The 15,690-nt window shown below is 39.9% G+C and overlaps 1 protein-coding gene across 1 annotated transcript; it reads left to right on the forward strand.

Moving 5' to 3' along the window:
- The first annotated feature begins 759 nt into the window (after window positions 1–759).
- Window positions 760–15,604, forward strand: LOC115633157 (protein melted). The gene is made up of 12 exons (XM_030530567.1): window positions 760–811; window positions 8,876–9,089; window positions 10,854–11,105; window positions 11,178–11,373; window positions 11,435–12,043; window positions 12,134–12,473; window positions 12,531–12,963; window positions 13,985–14,228; window positions 14,403–14,554; window positions 14,621–14,749; window positions 14,811–15,092; window positions 15,160–15,604. The coding sequence occupies exons 2-12, from the start codon at window positions 8,985–8,987 to the stop codon at window positions 15,415–15,417; spliced, it is 3,000 nt and encodes a 999-aa protein (XP_030386427.1). The 5' UTR covers window positions 760–811; window positions 8,876–8,984; the 3' UTR covers window positions 15,418–15,604.
- The last annotated feature ends 86 nt before the right edge of the window (window positions 15,605–15,690 follow it).

A 15,690-nucleotide genomic window follows, 5' to 3' on the forward strand; every position in this document is an offset into this window, starting at 1 on the left:
TGCGTTCCATTCTCTTGAATTCTAATCCGTCATTTCATTCCGTTATATTTTTTATTTTTTTTAATAACCTAATATTTATTATATTTTATTTATATATATTTTCCCCGAAAGTCCTTTTAAAAAGATTCCTCCGCTAAGATCAGTTCTGAAAACCAGTCTTGTTGTTACGAGCTTATTGACTGCTTCACATACCCCATTAGGCAAGGGAATTCTGGCAGAATCTGGTAACAGACAAGGTGGTAAAAGAGCGTACGATCTCTCTCTCTCTCTCTCTCTCACTCTTTGACGCTCTCCCTCTCTTGCTTAACAATAAAGCGAGCGGGAGCAGGAACCTAAGCACTTGTAACTAGGGTCGCTGCTGCGCGTGTATCTGTGAGATACACGTACTCCGAATTGTGCGATCGTCCAAAACAAACCAGCCAGATAGCTGGGCAGACATTTCCAGCCACGGCTAGCGGCTGAGTGAGCAGAGACTTTCAGTCTACGTTTTGGCCTAAACGCGTTTACTTGCTTGGCTCCCTAAATACTGATGCGCATGAGTCGACGGTTTTGATAGCGAATCGGCATCGACAGCGACAGCGACACATCGAGACTTCGAGACAACCTTTCGCGCTTCGTGAGTGTCTGTGGCTGTGTCTGTGTGTGTGTGTGGTGTGCAGTACATACACAGATGAATATGTATGCGCACATGTGTGTGTGAGTGCGAGTGTGTGCGTGTTAACAAAATGTGATTAGCAAAAATACAAAGAAAATAAGGCATAATGGAAAAAAGGCATTGTGGCAAATAAAAATTCAACAACCAATACAAAAGGTGCGAATAATATACTTAGTACATACATACAACAATATATATATGTACATACATATGTATATATGTAGATATACAAGTTTAATTCGATTTGCATAAAGAAAGCCATCAGAAAAAAACACAAAAGAGACATTTTGAGAATAAAAAGGCGCTGCCGTTGGCAAAATGTTGCAGCAGCACCGAAAAAAAAAAAATTTTCAAAAACAAAGCACATACAAGTAAATATTGAAAAGCAGCAACTTTAACAATAATTCAAAATTTTGTGCTTTATCGGCAAGCCAGCTACAACGACAAAAATAGTAACAACAATAAGATTGAAATACACCCAACTGGTGCTGCGGCTGACTGGCCTGGCTGGCTGGTTGACTGGTTGGTTGGCTGGTTGGCTGTTTGGTCGACTGTTTTGGCCTCGTCTACGTTTTTGTTATTGTTGCTGCTGTTGTGTTGCGTGTGTTTGTGTGCGTGTGTTTGTGTGCGTTGGCCGTGCAACTGCGCTGCTTACCTCACGTCTGTCTGCCTGCAACAGCAGCAACTCAAAAGTCAGCTTTTAGCTTCAGTCGCAGTTCGGCTTCAAGTTGTTAACCCATTGCGGTCCAACAACAAAAGCAGCAACGGCAACAGCAACAGCAACTACAACAAGAACAGCCACTGGCAATAAACCAAACCAGAGCAACAATTTTGTGGTTGGCAAGTGGTCGGGGGGCTCCAACCAGTTCCTGCACACTGTCCAGCTGTGTGTCTGTCTATCTGTGTATCTGATAGATACAATTTGGTAAGTTTTATTTACCGTTAAAGCGCGTCATGTGTGGCGTCCGCTTAGCTGCTGTGCTTGTACTTGCTCTTATTGCTGTTGTTGTTGTTGTTGTTGCCATTTGCAAGCCACCATTCTTTGGCTTGGCTCTGGCTGCGAAACCTACCTGCCAAAAAGTGTGTTCGGACATGTTTCTTTTTTGCGCTCTTCTGTCGCAGCTCATTAAAATACGCGTACTATAATAAGTTTGTACACTGAAAAAAACAAGTATAATGCTAATGCTATCCCAATCACATTTCATCATGGCAGCTGTAATAACATATAGAGCAACGATTTCGTAGATTATAAATTCTAAATTCTAATAACTCTTTAAAAACCTACAAAAATATATAAATATTTTTTATTTAATAACTCGAACAACAATAAATCTGGAATCTAGAAAAATATATAAATATTATTTATTTATCAAACACGGATACACAATAAATTAAATTTTTAGAATACCTAGTCTTGTTAATGGCACAAGCGATTACATCGTCTTGATTTCCAAATCAATTACAAATCTACTAGTTCAGTCTAGTTCTATATAATAAAAGGAATCCAAAAGGAATCTAGTAAGTTTTCTTCACACCACATACTGGAATTTGGTTTTGAAAAGTTTACTTTTATATCTAATGTAGTGAGATATTATTCATAGTCTCAACAGACTTTTTGGTTGTTATAAGAAATTTAATTTTCCAAATTTTGCTTCCACAATTTCAAAAATATTAGTTCAAGTTTTTTTTTTGTTATATAGCTAACAACATATTTAGGAACCAAAGGCAAATTTTTTTTTTTGTGCGATAGATAGTTCTGCTACTATACATAAATGTCTTGATCTTGGTCTTATATATATACATATGTATATATAATGTGCATTTCATTTTTATTTTCAAAGACCATGTATTCGTATAAAAAATTATATAAAAAGTGAACCGTTTGATTGGTAGATTGATTCGAAAATATTCCATTTAATTTTCAGATTTTGTTTTAACTGCGATGCTCAGCATTGGATGAAATCAATTTCTTTCAGTGTATTTATAGTAGATATTTAGGAATTTGGAATATACATAAGTACGTACATATGTAGAAGCGTTGGTTCTTTTCGCATACAAAATGTTTTGCGGTTGCTGCTGCCGCTGCTGCTTTTGTTGTTGTTGTTGCCGTTGTTATAATAATAATTGTTGTTGCTGTTATTCGCAGCAATTTCTTTCGCGTCTGCGGCCGCGACGGCGGCTCTTTTCATTAATAAGTTTCACGCGCCGCTCATTTTTCACCGTGTGTTCGCTTTTGAGCTCAGATTACCTTGTTGTTGTTGTTGTTGCTGATGGTGGTGGTGTCGCTGTTGTTGCTGCGACTGTTGTCCTAAGCTTGCGTTTATTTTCGGCGTAGAACCATCAAATGGGGCTGCCAAGGGAAATATCATAAATATTTTGTTATTTCTCCTCATTTTCCTTCTTGATTTTTTTGTTCTTTTTGGTTCTCACGCTCAGCTCGTCGAGTTAAATGAATTGTGAAGTTAAGAGATTTATGAACATCTCCCGAAAAGTATTAATCGAGGGTCCCTCTAACACGACCTAGTACAATCTATGGAGCGATCGGCAAACTTGTGCGAAAACTTGTTTGGAAACGTCCATACACCGTAGACATGATGAACATCTGATACCCTCTTCCCAGTTACATTTTATTCATTTTCAATAAAAATATATGCTGCTTTAAATTTAGAAGTGCATTCAGTGGATCAGAAAAGGAGCTTAATTCTGTCTCTTTGGGGAATAGAACAGTCGGTCAGCATGTGAGTAACGGATATGATAGTATATAGTAAGAGTTGCTGAGAAAAGATGTACCATATTATATTTCAGGCAGATCTAGGCAATGAACTCCATATTTTCTATGATCGTAATGGGTGTTTTTTAATGAGTCTTAGACTTAATACTAGGAACTTTTTTAGTCACAGCTAACCCGATGCTTACAAAAAAACGTACTACCAAAAAAAAGTTATTTTATCGAACTATGGGTTTCGGTTCGTTTAAGAATCGGAACCAATATCGAAATGCAATTCGGTTTGATTAGAAGATTTTAAAATTGTTTGTTCTTCTTCAGTATACACCGAAATAAAACTCAATGTACTTACACGAAAGCAAATTAGCAAATCAAACAATTTAGTATCGATAAAAAAATTTCTCGAAACATTTGTTTTCTGTACGTATTGAAACTAAAACATTGAATTAGTCCAAAGAGAGTCCAAAATAAAGCCAAGAAAAAATTGAAACAAAGGTAAAGAAACGAAGGCAAAATCGAACTATAATGAGCTTTACAAGTAATTCGTTGGGGAGATTGATGTTATACCTGAAAGGAATCTAAAGTATAACGGCATAAAAAACAAGGAACAAAGTGGATTTGAATACAAGAAAATATATCAAAATTGGTCCAAGAAAATTAATCGAAACATAAGGAAAGAAACGAAGCCAAAACCGAACTATAATGAGCTTTAATTCGTTAGGGAGATTGATGTTATACCTGAAAGGAATCTAAAGTATAACGGCATAAAAAACAAGGAACAAAGTGGAAATGAATACAAGAAAAATAATTGAAACATAAGTAAAGAAACGAAGCCAAAACCGAACTATGATGTGTTTTGACTCGTTAGAGAAATTGTTACCTTATCTATAAGGAATCTAAGGTATAACGACAAATAAAACTATGAACTCATAACCCAAACAGAGCATTTTCATGAAATCCAATACCCAATACGTGCTAGAACCGTAACCGGAACCGAAAGCCGATTCGGCCTGATTTTCAGATTTGTATGTTTTAGGACCTCTGGTCACTAAGTTCCGGGCTGAATGTTGCTTTCAAAGTGCTTCCTTCTCCATACAAAATGAATTTCAAAGCTGAAATACCATCTACAAATGCTAGTTACGTGTGTGTGTGTGTGTGCCACTTCGGTCTTGTCTTTCTTAGAGATTGAGACCGAGACTGAGGCGGCCAGTTGTTGGCCAGCTTTGCGGAGCTACGGGCTTGTTTCAAGTTGCGCGACATTTGATGCCAATACCAGCATTCGTGTCTGCTGGCCCAGGTATTAGAAAGAATAATAATCATAACAATACCTGAGAAAGCTATGCAGGCAATTCGATTATCCATAGTATACGTATAGTATATAGTATAGAACACTATAGTGTAGAATGGCAGTGAAAAAAATGCCAGCCAGTGAAGCCTTGGGGTTATGTGAGACGGGCGCGAAAATTGTTATGGATATCTGGCATAATATAGTGGAGTGGTGTTTGGAAAAGCAGCCTTGCCAGTTCATTGCTTATTTCCTAGATAAGCAGCAACAACACCAACAATAAAAATAGTAACTTCATCATCGTTGTCGTCGTCGTCGTCATCACCATTATTGACTCATTTGCATGTTTTGCAAAAATTTATTTATTTTAGCACGAAAAATAATTAAAATAAATACTGAATAAATAAATAAGCGTGCGTGTGTGTGAGTTTGCGATAGTGGCTCATTATTATTGTTGTTTTTGTTGTTGTTTTTTTTGTTGCTGTTGTTGGCTCAACTCTGCCATTTGGCGAATGCAAATTCGCCAAACTCGCAAAATGAAATAAAACAAAATTGAACAAAGAGTTATGGCCTAAAGCTGTCGTTGCTGTTTGAGGCTTTTAATGCAGCTTTTGTTGTTGATGTTGTTGTTGTTGTTTTTGTGGTTGCTGTTGCTGTCGCTGTCTCCAAACTCCAAAACTGAAACTGAAAATCCGGCCGTGCGTCTGTCGCGTTGCGGCAGACAATCGTGTGTATTAACCTGCCGCACCGGTTTAGGCGGCCACCGCATGTTTTAGCCATTACTTACGTGTATTTCTATTCCTCTCTTTTAATTTTCTCTCTGCCTTATGATGTTGCTATTGTTGTTAGTGTTGTTGTTGTTGTTGCTGTTGCTGCTGCTGTGTTGTACTTCTTTATTTATTTTTTAACCAGTTTCTGCGGCTGCCACTCACACACAGTCCACACTTCTTCAATCCACCATTCCAAGCCAAACCAAACCAAACCAAATCGTTGTCGTTGTTGTCGTCGCCGCAGTTGCTGTTGTTGTTGTTGCTCAAAGTGCAACCTGAGCGCGAATGAGCCATAAATACATAAAGCCAACAACAACAGCAACAGCAGTTGAGCCGTCGTCTTTGCCGTCTTTGCTGCCGTTTGTCCCGACTCCGTTTCCAGGAAGCAAATGTCTGTCTGCAATTTTTTGTCCCAATGTCCGATTTGTCCGACACTCGCATGCAATCGCAGTATTTATATTGCACGCCATATACATATGTACATACTTTTATCAAATTATGCAACTCTTACTTGTTATATACATAGGTACAAGTATGTGTGTGTGTGTCTATTTATTTCTTCTTTCAAAATTTATTAACCGTTTTGCTCTGCGGCGCTTCCTTGATTGCAATGGAAGAGGCAGCGACTAAGCCAGCAACGGAGACTTCGGCGTCGATGTCGATGTCAGCGTCGAGTTGCGTGCAATTTTTTTTTTTTCTCTGTCTACTTAGAGGCGTTGCACAGTGGGAGCAATGGCCCATCTCACCATTAATTAACTGCATAATTGGTTATACAATATTTTCATATTCAACAAAACCATATACGAGCAATCGAATAAAACCGATCTCGATCCTTTTTGATCAAGCTAATGGGTTAATTGGTACAGCCAGCTACTACACAGGGCTAGTTTTTTACAAACCATATATTGTTTTATATAGCTGTCCTCCATCGATGTAGAAATCACGCTCAACTTTTTTGTTCATAGAGGTATTAGAAACTTATGAGTTTTTATAGCACCTCGTCATATTTTCATTGTATTTACGACTTTTGTTTAGTTCCTCGTGATATTCTGAGGTGTCATATACATCGGTTTTCTATATCATTTAGCTATCATGGAAACAATCACTTTAAAAATCACCCTTAGTGGGATCGCTTTTTTGTTTATAAAGATATACCAAGAATATTGGAAACCTATGAGGTATTTGTGATAATACTATAGGTAATTATTACTGCAGAATTCAAGTTTACTATTCAAAATTTGCTTAATTATGAGTTTCCTATATTATAAAGCTACCATAGAAATGATTGGTAGAAGAATGTTGATTTTATTTGAATGACAGTAGTAAAGGAAAAGAGTAGATTCAAGAGTCGGGCTGAGACGACAGGCAATTTGTTTTTAAATAAAGTCGAAATCAGAGCTATTTGTGAAGGAAATCGCATGGGGATGAGTTCAATTGTAAGTCAATTTTGAATTGATTTGCAATTATGTAGATCCTTTGAGGAATTTTTAAAAGTGGATTTTGTTGAAACGAGGCGAGTCCAAGTCCCGGAAGATATTACATTCAAGAGAACACCAATCACTTGCTATAGAATTGACTTGTGATGTTGAGATTGACCTGCTTGGGGCCTAGGGGGATATGAACACAAAGTTTGGTTGTTCTATATCTTAGCTGTATGCCTTTCGAGAGTGATAGACGGGTAGGGATTCTTAGATGTATGTATAACATGGGGTCTGCTTTTGTTTGGAGTTATAAGTGATATTGTCCTGCCCTTTGGATACTGGGTGTAAGAATATATTTTAATTAGGATGCATGAACCCACAGTGCGCTGCTCTAAGTTCTGGCAGCTCTAACAGATACATACTTGTATGTATATGTATGTATATACGAGTAGTACTACATCCATTATTGCATATGTATGTATGTAAATGCTTGCTGGTAGATTTGAAATGCCTATGCAGCTTGTCGTTGAGCTTTGCCCCTCCCCCCTTCCCCCTGCCCGGCTGGTCAGCATAAAAGCAAATTCCGAGTGAGCCGTTAAGTCGGCTCAGTTAAGCCGCAATGGAATTCTGCGAATCTAATCAGAATGCCAACAATATATACGAACGATATATACAAGTATAAAGCGAATTTCAGACTGGCCCACAAGCTGTTTGGATGTCGCACACCAAACAGGTGAAGTGCAGGTGCCATGTGCACGCAAATAATAGAGCAAGGCCGCAACGAGTGGAGCCAATATTGAGTGCTGGTTGCAAGTATTTGTAAATATAGTGGACAACTGTTTAAGATTATTTTATGCCGCGTGTGTTTGCTCCATTCAGGGAATCCCCATTCACACACACATAAGTGTATACTTGCGTAACGGAAATTTATTGCCTTTGTGGAAATGCAATTTGAAAAAAAAAATACAGAATCAGCTGAAAAGTCAAGCACTCATTAAATGATAAGTGTCGGGAAGGTAGTGAGGCAATGGAAGTTGAAAGAAAATTATTGATCTCGAAAAATACACAAAAGTTCATGAAAAGCAAAATCGTGAAAATTAGGGCCCCATAGGAAGTATGTATCACTTTCTCAATATAACTTGAGGCGGCGAAATTTGAAGCTTAATGAGAGAACAAACTCTCTGCCACAGACTAGACAATCGCATCACCTAACACATAACCAACTAGACTCTTTATTCCAAGGCTTTGAGATAAATAAATTATAAATTAATTGAACGTTATAATTTTCTTGCGTGCCTTAACTATAGTATATACCATAAGTTCTGATCAACAATTGCAGACAGATAGATTATTATTCATTAAGTTCTTCCCTCTTTAAAGCACCAACGAAGAAAAAAAAATGCATCAATAACTATTTTTAAACATGGAATATCTACTTTAGTCCTTTACATTCTTATTTATATATTTTCTAGCTTCGAGGGAATATATTTAATCAGACTAAATTCTTTTGGCATAAAATTGATATCAGAAATTTGGTTAAGTAGTGCTTACTATTGACTTTTAATTTCTAGCTTCGCCAAACACTCTAGTCTATATATTTATATATATTTTCACTATGGTTGAAGTGGACTCTCGGCTTCAGATTGTTCTCTGCACTTGGGTTCTGTTGTTGTCAAGTGCAACAAGTTGGCCAGTTTCTCAGGCACTGAAGCCAGTGCCAAGAAACTAACGCAAATATTTCTGCAAATATTTAGTCAACAGGCAGTAAACCGCAGGGCGGTTAGGGAGGTGGTGGGCAAGGGGGCGTGGCACGTCTAGTTCGCTTTACCACACGATAAGATAAAAAATTGCTGCGAACGCTGGCGACTGAACTTTGGCAATTAGCCAACAATAAACATGGCAGTGAAAAACCGCGCGACAAAGTAAATTCCCGCAACTAATACTCTTTCTCCCTCTCTCACTCTCTATCTCTCTCTCTCTCTCTCTCTCCGTCCGTTTCCCCCACTCTTTCACTTGCAGCTGCCACAGATGATGCGACGAAGACGGTCGGGAATACTTTTCTAGTCGCAGAACACGACTAGACGCCTCTTTAGGAGCAGAATAGCAGCAAAGCCAAAGTTAATTCGCGATGCATGAACTCTTCACGAAGGTACTCTCGAAACGCGATTTATCGCGGGCTGGTGATCTGTTTTCAGTACCCGATGCGGATATCGTCAATGACATAACGGAGGTGGTAAGTAAAAACTGATTTCGTTCTGAATGATTAGACAATCAATCAAATTCTTTTAAAAATTTTATATATTTTCTGAGTTATGAGAGTCTATAAAAGAGCAATAGAACTAGCAGTAGTAGTAAAAGATTAAGAAGTTATAGTGAAGGCTTAAATATTAGCCTTACTATTTATCGTACGGACTATTGATAAAGATTATTAAATGCAAACGTGTGTCTAAAACCGAAATAATAAAATTTACCGAATGACAATTCCATGGGGGAAATGTATTCTAATATTAGCAGAAGTTGAAACAGAAGAATTAAGTGTTGATGGGAACACTACTATTAATTACTACTGGTGCATTAGTTATAATTATATTTAATATTATTGGTTAAAATTAGTCGAAGTAATTAAATAAGACAATGTAATAGCGAAAGTATCCATGGCAGTAGTGAAACAATTGCTAGTAGTAGTCATTGCAGTTGCAGTATTTTGTGTAACAATAACTCTACTAATAGTATAAGTTTTAATAATTGAAGTATTGGTTGTAGCGAAAGCAGTAAAAGATATACGAGTAGAAGCAGTCAAGCCCTAAGTTTTAGTCGTTAAGGTGTTAATAAAAGTAAAATTTTAGAATTACTACTAAATGTAGTATAAGTTGTAGTAAAATTTTAATTTTTTATTGAAGTATCAACAGTAGTGGAAGTAAGAAAAGAATTGCTTTCAATAGAAGTAATAGTAGTAGTGGAAGAAGTAAGAGATATAGAAGTATAGAGATATAGTTGAAATAGTAAGTAATAGCTGAAGGAAGTAGAAGGTAGTGGAATTACACAGAGCAGTAGTGCAAGTAGTGGAGGTTATATAATTACTATATGCATTAGTTACAAAAAAATAGTTGAAAAATAGTATAATTTTGAATAGCTGTGAAAATATTAGTAGAGGTACTGGGAGTATTAATAACGAAGTAATAGTAGTAGTAAAAAACCATAGTAGTAGAAGTAGTAAAAATGTAATAAAATTTAAGTCATCTTGAAAATAATAATACTACACGTAAAACTAGTAGTAGTAGCAAAGGAATCAGTACTAGCAGTGGACGTACTAAGTAGTAGGTGAATGTAGTGTAAATAGAAGCATAAGTAAATGTATACGTAGTAAGAACTAGGGAATATAGTAATAGAAGTATTAATAACAGTGCTGGTTAAAGAAGTGGCTTTAATAATACCTACTAAAGAAATTAAAAGCGATAATAGTAGTAGAAGTATTAGTATTAATAATGTATGTAATTGGCCAAGTGTTAGAATGCAGAGTAGTAATAATGAAAGTATTTATAATAGTAGTGACAGTATTGCCTATTATCAATTGAAGTAGTAATAGAATTATAAGAAGTACAAATAACAAAATGGTGAAAATACTAGTAAAAGTCCCAGTTGTAATGTAAGCGAGAGTAGTTGAAGAAATGGTAGTAATGTAGCCAAGTAGCAAAAAATGGAGTGTAGAGGAGCAAAAGAAGAATAAGTATTAGTAGTCATCGTGGAGATAGTAGTATACTATACTACTACTAAAAGTCGAAGATGAAATAGCGCCAATAGAAGTAGTAATAGTAATAAAAAAAGTTGAAATATCAGCAGTTGTAGTTGAAATAGGATTGCATATTGTAGTCGTATGCTAGTATGAGCTATTTATATCTGTAGAATAAGTACTAGTACAAATTAATGTTGTAAAGTAAAATAGTAAAGTATTATCTTCGAATTACGATATAGCCTCACGACTATTCACTTTTTGCAGCTGTGCGAGATCAACCCCATTATCTCTCACGCCGACTACGTGAAGAACAACAATGATCAGTCTGTGGTGGAAATTTGCGTCACTCGCGTACTCTCCTGCATACGTGAGACCCGTACTGCGGAACGCTATTGCGCCGCCCTGGTGGATCTGCTAAAGACTTGTCTTCTATGGAATCTACAGCCGGCTAGCGCTACAAAAGAGGAGCCTCCGCATGCCAAAATAGCCGCTGATATTATCTCTAGCATATTTTTAGTATGTCCCACGCACTAAATACTCCCTTACCATGTCTTTCTAATCACGCGCTCTTTTTGTTCTACTTTCTAGAATTATGATAAGAAAGAACTGATGAAAATTGCGCTGCCCATTGCCGTGCAGTTCCTGCCGAAGGGCAACAAGGAGCTGTCGCGCAACCTTGCCAGCTATTTATCGCTGGCGGCCAACGACTATGCCTACCTGCTTAGTCCGCATGTGGAGTTCATCATGGACTCCATAATGTCGGGTAATTATGGACTATTACGGCGTGAGTAATACCTTAAGCCTCAATTATACGTATTGAATCATAAATTGTTCCCCGTTCTTAGTGCTCTCACAGGTCTATGAAGTATCACCAGAGACGGTTACCCCCCATGCTCCGCTGCTCATCACCCTGCTACCCCAGTGCGATCCTCAGGAGAGACTGGCTGTTTTCCAGCTCTATTTGCTGATTGTACAGAAGGCACCCGAAGTGCTGGAGTCCTGTGTGCCACAATTGTGCTCCTTTCTCTACGATACCGAGACATCGAGCATAACCATGCAGATACTATTAAAGATGGCAGAACACGCCCCACACTTGCTAGTCGATCATTTCGAGCAATTGCGATTGGCAGCCAAAGCAAACCCCTCCACAGTCACTCTATGCGCTCAGATATTGACAGCCGCTGGCATGGGCAGCAAGGAGACGGCACAAGCGGCCTTGGATTTTGTTTTGGAACACTTACCACAAGCTGAACGTGCGGCACAGGCCTTGCTGCAACAGGAAGCCACACGTCTCTGCTCCGCCTATCCCGTCCTCTTCACCGACAAAGTCTTGGCGTGTGTGAGGCAAAAGAATGCTGCCTTGAGCAGCCAGCAGGACATTGGCAACAAGATCTCTGGAGGCGTTACCATTGTCAGCTTGAACAGCAGCAGTCCAAGTCCAAATATTAAAATACGTGAGTAGCAGACAAAATATTTCCCCTAGTCTTGTTCAAAGAATATCCTCAAGATTGACAAACTTTTCTTCTTCCCCCTCCACCACATAGCTGCTCCCGCTGCTTCCGCGGCTAGTGGTGCCACCACAACTACAGTCATCCAGCCCACATCAGCGAGCCATCCGACAACTAACAATAGCAGCAATAGCAACACGCCCAACGCTCCAGCGGCTATATCTCCGCCGCCCACAGCCACGCCCACGCCACCACATACGGGCTATACGCGGCGCGTCAAGTTGGGCGACTCGCGCAGCACCGGGCGCCTACATCTGCATCCAGCCAGCAACACGCATCGCAGCGTGACGCGCCTGAATGTGGCCAGTGGCTCGGTGGGCGGACTTCACAAGAGCATGACGCGACTGAGCAGCTCACAGCACATCAATCAGCAGCCGCAGTCGCAGCCTGGTGGCAGTGGCAGTGGCGCCAATGCCAGCGGCACAGCGAGCAGCACTGCAAATTCCAATAGCAATGTGGTGGTGCAAACAGGCGCCACTCCCAAGGCGCCCGCCAGTGCTACGGGCACCCCCGTGCCACCGCTTAGCAATAACGTTGTCATCACCGGTCACAACAAGTACGGCATACCGGTGACCACCTCGGGTGGCGTCACGGTAACCACATCACCGGGCAAGGTGCGACCCCATTCACAGGGTCCCACAACGCTGCTTAACTCGAGCTCAGCTCTAATGAAGTACAGCACGGATGCGTTAAATCAGTCCGTGGGCTCCATATCCATACCGAACTCAACGGGAGCGGCGCAGCAACAGTCCGCGCAGGCGCAGGCGCAGAACGCTGTTTCCGTGCATCATGCCTCGCCCGCTCTGCCCCAATCCTCCAGCAATGGGAATACTAAATCTGTGATGAAACTACCAGTGAATGGCAATGTAAGTTCGCCTAAAGATGGAACATTAGGATATAGACGCACTTTGTCGTAACTCGAACTGGTAACTCGAAGATCATTGAACATACTTTAGTGTTTAACGATAATTTCATGGAACCAATCATTAGCTAGATAGGTTCTACTATAGAATGGGAGATGACTCTTACAGAATTTTTAAAACTGCAAGAAATTTTTGAAATCATGCTTTATGCGATGATGGTAGCGCCGTGATTCGAACCGAGTCAAACTCAGGAACCAGGCCCCTATTCCTTAAATGAAACCGGTTGTGAGATTAGGTTCACTAGAGAATCTCTTTGGGACCCATTGTAATAAGTTTTTGTCCCTCGACTCATCTGCCATTTCAAAATCATGATTCTATGGTGGCCTAGAAACCAGAAAATAATATAGCACATTTTGAAGTTGTATTGAAGCAAAGACCGCTCTCGTATTAAATAACCATAACTGAAGTACAACAAAGATTAGGGTATTGCCATAGCCTGGTCGAGGAACTTCTTTCAGGGGAGGTATTGGAATCATTCGTGAAGAAACTTCTTCTGTTTATCATTAGAGGTTCACCTAGCATACTTCATTTTTCCCTAAGACTCAACATAATATTTTGCATATAGGATAGTTCTTAGGTTGAAATAGGTTAGGTTGAAATGGCGGAGGTGATGATAATCACCCCCCACTTAGGCCTAGAAGGCCTCTTGTGATATAGGATAGGTCTTAATCGTTATTAAATTTCATACTCTTCTAAATGTAGGGGTATCCTACATTGAACGAAGCAAAGAGTCTTATGTTGTGTCTTAGCTCTAATTTGAATACTTTTTGGAATGAACCTTCCTATTTGAGGGTTTTGAATGCTGCACCGGCAACTTTTTCTGTAACGAAACCAATAGCAAGAGCGGTAACAGGCGCACAAAGTCGCGTTTTGCTAGTTATTTATAGCGAGTTTTTTTTTTTAACCATTTCTTGCATTTATTTAAACACAGACTCTGACTGATTGTTTTCCCTATTTACCATAGAGCACACACGAAGTGATCGTGTCTGGACCCACAACAAATGTGGCCCCTCGACGAAGTGACAACACGAGCCGCACGCTGCTCAATGCCAATAGTGTGCTGGATCAGCGCATGAGCACCTTCGAACCCTATCAGATCATGCGAGATCCTGTGCAGCAATTCTGTGAGAAGAACTTCAACTCCATCAAGTCGTATATGGACGAGGTGTCGCAACACTTGCCGCCGCCAACGCGTTGCAGTATCGAGGGTAAGTGAAGGAGCTTAGTGTTGTCGCATGCATTAAATTATTTTGTCCTACACTTTCTCTGTCTTTTATAAACACTCTTCCACAATACACACCACTGTCTACTGTCCACTATGTCTGTCCACTCTCTACAAAACACCGACACACCAAAACAAAAAGTTTCCAATGAATTTGCAGAGCGTCGCACCAAGAAGGTGGCAAAGCTTCATTTTGCTTGTCAGATCCGTGGACCACACTGTCTCTACTCCAAGACGTGCTTCACGATGCGGACCCGCAACCCCAAGACCTGGATACATTTGATGTTTCTTGACTTTCAAGTGCGACATTTTGTAAGTAGTATCTGATTCTAAGTTCTACACAAACAGTCGCTTAAGCCAGCCTTCCTCCTCGACTAGGTCAAGGAAAAGTGCGTGTTAAGTACGCGCGAGCCAGGCATCAGCAATCTGAAGAATATCTGGCAAATACTCAAGTGCGAGAACCGTAGCTTCACCGAACTGGTAACCAGTCAGTTTCCACAGGTCAAGGTGAGACTCAAATCACAGAATCTTAGCCCACAACTTCTATTGATTTCGAACTTTCCAACAGGACCGTGAGATACTTGTGAATGAGCTGCGGCATTCCGGCTTTCTGGATGTATTTGAGGTCTCCAAGACCGATAAGTCGAATCCGAATTGCAATGAATTGGAGTATCAGTGGGGCTGTTTCTTATGCAATCACCCGGACAAGGCGGTGGGTTTTCTCAATGGCAGCAATCAGCCCATGATAGAGGGTCAATTGAAGGAGAAGAAGGGCAAATGGCGTTTGTTTCGGCGTTGGCGTACGCGTTACTTTACACTCTCCGGAGCGCATTTGTCATGCAAGGGATCCGTAAGCTTTATTAACACAACGATTATAGCTCATATAACCTGAACTTTATTTATCATTTCACTGGCAGAGTGGCGGTGAGAGCATCGATGTCAATCAGATACGCTCGGTGAAGGTCTCACGCGGCGCTCGCAACATACCGAAGGCCTTCGAGATCTTTACTGCCGATCAGACTTTAATTTTCAAGCCGAAGGATGGCAAAAACGCCGAGGAGTGGGTGCAGTGCCTCAGCATTGTGGTTGCTCATTCTCAGGCACGGGACAACCCCACAGTGAAGACAAACAGCCTGCCGGCGCGAAGCATGGGCAGCAGCAAGCCATCTTTTTGAGCCAACCAACCAGACGGCCCACATTGTGAGATTAATTGTAAATGTAAAGACAGAGCAACATAAAAGGCAGCACATGAAAGACAATAGCGGATGACTCATCCATATGTGTCCATATATATACACATATACGAGTAGGCTACCATAAGTACTTAAGCAGTGAATAGCGTATTTTTATATTTTAATATTTCAAGGGATTTTCAAAAAATTTTGCGAAATTTTATATTATTTTTTCTTGTATGCCAGATCCGTTTTAGAGTTTAGGATAGGCCTATT

The sequence above is a fragment of the Scaptodrosophila lebanonensis genome, unplaced genomic scaffold (assembly GCF_003285725.1).
Source record: "Scaptodrosophila lebanonensis strain 11010-0011.00,11010-0021.00 unplaced genomic scaffold, SlebRS2 tig00001415-arrow-pilon, whole genome shotgun sequence".
In the NCBI taxonomy this organism is placed as follows: domain Eukaryota; kingdom Metazoa; phylum Arthropoda; class Insecta; order Diptera; family Drosophilidae; genus Scaptodrosophila; species Scaptodrosophila lebanonensis.

Bases quoted from the DNA above. Each gene is read 5' to 3' on its own strand.
- LOC115633157 (XM_030530567.1), top strand. From the start codon at position 8,985: ATGCATGAACTCTTCACGAAGGTACTCTCGAAACGCGATTTATCGCGG. The intron at 12,964-13,984 runs GTAAGTTCGCCT...TATTTACCATAG, and splicing joins AACTACCAGTGAATGGCAAT to AGCACACACGAAGTGATCGT. The intron at 14,555-14,620 runs GTAAGTAGTATC...CTCCTCGACTAG, and splicing joins ACTTTCAAGTGCGACATTTT to GTCAAGGAAAAGTGCGTGTT.